General features: G+C 34.5%; 1 protein-coding gene across 1 annotated transcript in view; it reads left to right on the forward strand.

Moving 5' to 3' along the window:
• Positions 1-1,981, forward strand: part of LOC110031526 (sister-chromatid cohesion protein 3-like) — a gene marked incomplete at its 3' end in the record, with an annotated part of 13,790 nt that extends 11,809 nt beyond the window's left edge. Inside the window, 3 exon segments of the mRNA XM_020734771.1 lie at positions 350-487; positions 1,505-1,770; positions 1,857-1,981. Of these exon segments, the coding sequence (XP_020590430.1) occupies positions 350-487; positions 1,505-1,770; positions 1,857-1,981 (529 nt within the window).
• Positions 1,982-3,491: the final 1,510 nt, after the last annotated feature.

Here is a 3,491-nt window from a genome sequence, read left to right on the forward strand (position 1 = left end):
GAAATATATCAATTAATTGTAGCTCATCAGATTCTTATGTGCTTAAGGGTATCTATTCAGCTAATCTTATCTTCTTTTTAAGTTATCCATCATGGAAAGTTCTGGTTTTATTTAGTTGTGTTTTGACGTAATACTAATTCTTATACCGCTCTCTTACATTGGCAGATGATGATTATTATAAATTCGCCATGTTCATCTTTTTTAGTTTCACTTTTACAGCTCATGTGCACCTTGTTATCTTATTTAGAATTAATATTCATCATTCTGGCATATATTGCAAGTCTTTTATGAGTTCTCTTGCTGGTATGGTTTGCCAAAATGTAACAAAAGACGTTTTGAATGACTGTAGGAGTATCTTGGTCCAGAGATCATTTCGCATTTTGTGATGCATGGGACGAGCACTTCAGAAATCATCAAGCATCTGATTACAGTTCTAAAGAAAACTTCCAATGACATTCCTGAAATGTTTCTAGAGGCACTGAAAAGGGTAATTTTCTAAATTATGTCTCCTTTATTTATTTCATTGATAATTATGAAAGTTTTTCCATGGAGTAACTGGCGTGTATTGTGTTTAGTGAAATGCTTGATGCAAATTATTTAAACTAGACCTTTCTCTGACGTAGTCCCTATATCCAGTTGTTTGACGAAGACTTTATGCATTTAAAATTAGGATTATCTAGTAATTAGTTGTTTTTATTTGACAAGTCTTATTTCCATAACTTTTTTTGTGAGAAGTCTTTAGAGGTAATTTGAACTAGCCATTTCATGAGATTGCAAATTAGATTTCTTTTCAAATTTCGGGGCTGATGCTACGGTTTTGTGGTAATTATGTTAATATTTAATTTTTGATTTGATTTTAATTTGAATAGATTAAAATGCCTCTACTTATGAATTTGTTAGGAGTTTCAATTTAAAGAAAATTTTATTGGGTGTTTAGGATTTTGAACTAATTTATTGTATTTATTGCGGGTGGTTTACTGTTTGAGATCCCAATTATATATATGAGTACTTGTGGCCCCTCCAATTTAATTTTAAGCCTTGGACAGAATGGAGTAGGTCCAAACAAGGTTGATGACGGTGCGGTTTATTGAGATTTATCATTTGTTACCACATATATAACAAAAGTTAAAAGCAATATTATGTACACGTGGTTAAACATTCAAGACAAGCTCTAAACTGGCTCAACCCAATATTCTTGTGAATGCTACGGAAATATGTTGGCTTCGATATTCCATGAAGACTTTCCTAATATGGGATTTTGCCATGTAAGGCCAATTGTGTAATGTTTAAAATTGCCATTCTTGGTCTAATTAGTATTCTTATTACAATAATGTAGACTACTTTTGCCAGATCACATATTAGCTTTTTCTTTTGTTTATTTCTATTTTTTCCAGACATGCCTCCTCTTAAAATGATTGCGATTTAAATTTATTTTAAACTCTAATGATATTATGTAAGTTCTCTCTTCATGTTGTCCATTTATGATTGATTATTCGTGAACTAGGCTTACCAGCGTCATACGGAGGAACAATTGAAGAGTAATTATGTAACCGTCACGGGAAAGTCTTTTACAGATTGTGTGGAACTGGCCAATAGGCTTTCAGCAACATTTTCGGGCGCTGCTCGTAACAAGTTTAGATTGGACATTTTAAAGATTGTTAAGGATGGTATTTCTTTTGCTTTTATTGATGCTCCGAAGCAGCTGTCTTTTTTGGAGGCAGCCGTTCTCTCATTCGTGCCTAAACTTGTACCGTCGGATATCCTTGAAATGTAAGTTGCTCTTGTGGGATTTGCTCGAATGACAACTGTATTTGCTATACTGTTAACCCCTTACTAATGCATTTTTTTTAATCTAGCTTGAGAGATGTGAAGAAAAGAGCAGAGAATGTGAACCCATACGAAAATCCTAGTGGTTGGCGTCCTTATCATGCATTTATTGAGCAATTGCATGAAAAATATGCCAAAAATGAGGTTATGCCAGGTATTTTTTTTTCTAAACTGAGCTTAATATTAACTTTACATGGTTGGATTTTGTGTATCTTTCAAGTATTTCTTTTATTTAACACGTATTATATTATTTTGGTTGTTTTTTACCTGAAAAAGTCATCATTTTTTCGCACAATATATGGATCGCTTGTAAAAGTTGATATGATATCTTATCTTGCTTGACAATTTGGGTTCTGTAATTCCCTTTGGAGTTGGTCATAATGCAATCTGTAAATCACTCAAAATTTGGCTACATATTTACGATTTAATTGTGTGCATCTTCGATGACAAATCCATATATGTAGCTTATTTATTAAATTTGGATTGAATTTTATTTATTTAGATACATGGGTGAATGAGCCAGTTAGATGTATTTTTCCAAAAAACACTATTTTTGGCCTCCATTGTTTTTCCTTGTAAAAGTTGAACTAGGTTAGCTGTTTTACAGACAACTTTATTTTGATGCAGGCAGTTGAAATCTGCTGAACTCAGTTTTTCTTTTGTTAAATATCGTGATCTTACTATCTATTTCTATTGTATGCTATACACCAACTTTGAATGCAAATGATCATATAGTAGTATAAGTTTATATAAACATAGGTTGCTTCTTACTAATTAAAAGCTTCTATTATATATATATATATATAATAGACTCCGACCATTCTTTAAAATAATAAAAAGAAAAAAAACATATATATATATATATATATCATGAACCATCGCGAACCATCGCAAAGGTGCCAACACAAAGGAGCTGCGACCCATCACAGTGGGATCATGGAAATCGTGAACCATCGCGAAGACGAATGAGACGAAGCGCAAAGCGGATGGCGGGTTCGCAAACTGTCACGATCCAGAATGGAGCATCACACGAGCTGCCACACCCATGCAGTATTTTTTGGATTCCTCTTGCCTTTCCACTCTCTTTCCTTTTGTGTAGATGGTTTTTTTGCTCAACAAGAGTTTATAAATTGTTGTTCTCTGTGTATGTAAGAGTCAGTTCTGGTTGTGCCTTCTGATTCTTGTGTGGAGTTCATTTTCCTTTTGTGGGTTGTATCCGAGGAGGTGGCGGTGCTCTGACTATATCATCTCCGAGACTGTGATTTTATCATTTTGTCTACGTTCCCCCAAAACCTTCTCCTTTCATTTTCCAGCCACCGAACTCTCCCTCCGTCATCCTAACACCCCGCTGACCACCTACAACCTTTTCTATTGCTGCCCCTATAGTTCTGCACCTTCCCCTCTTTTCCACCTACATCCCGTGGCTACAATCATCCCTTCCAATTGTCCATATCCCTCTAGCCGACTTCCGCCACCCATTGGGATACATTTAGAGTGTTTGCTTGTGTCGTGTATGTCAGTGTTGTTATTTCCCATTTGTGTCAGGTTGTAACCATATTTTTCTATTAATGATGGGTTTCTTTTGTATTTTCACTACTTTTCCTACTAGTTCCAGTATCATTTTTTGACCAGGTTTTTTTTGAAAAATCTACTTTGATTGTATC

The sequence above is a fragment of the Phalaenopsis equestris genome, unplaced genomic scaffold, assembly GCF_001263595.1.
Source record: "Phalaenopsis equestris unplaced genomic scaffold, ASM126359v1 Scaffold000837, whole genome shotgun sequence".
Lineage (NCBI taxonomy): Eukaryota > Viridiplantae > Streptophyta > Magnoliopsida > Asparagales > Orchidaceae > Phalaenopsis > Phalaenopsis equestris.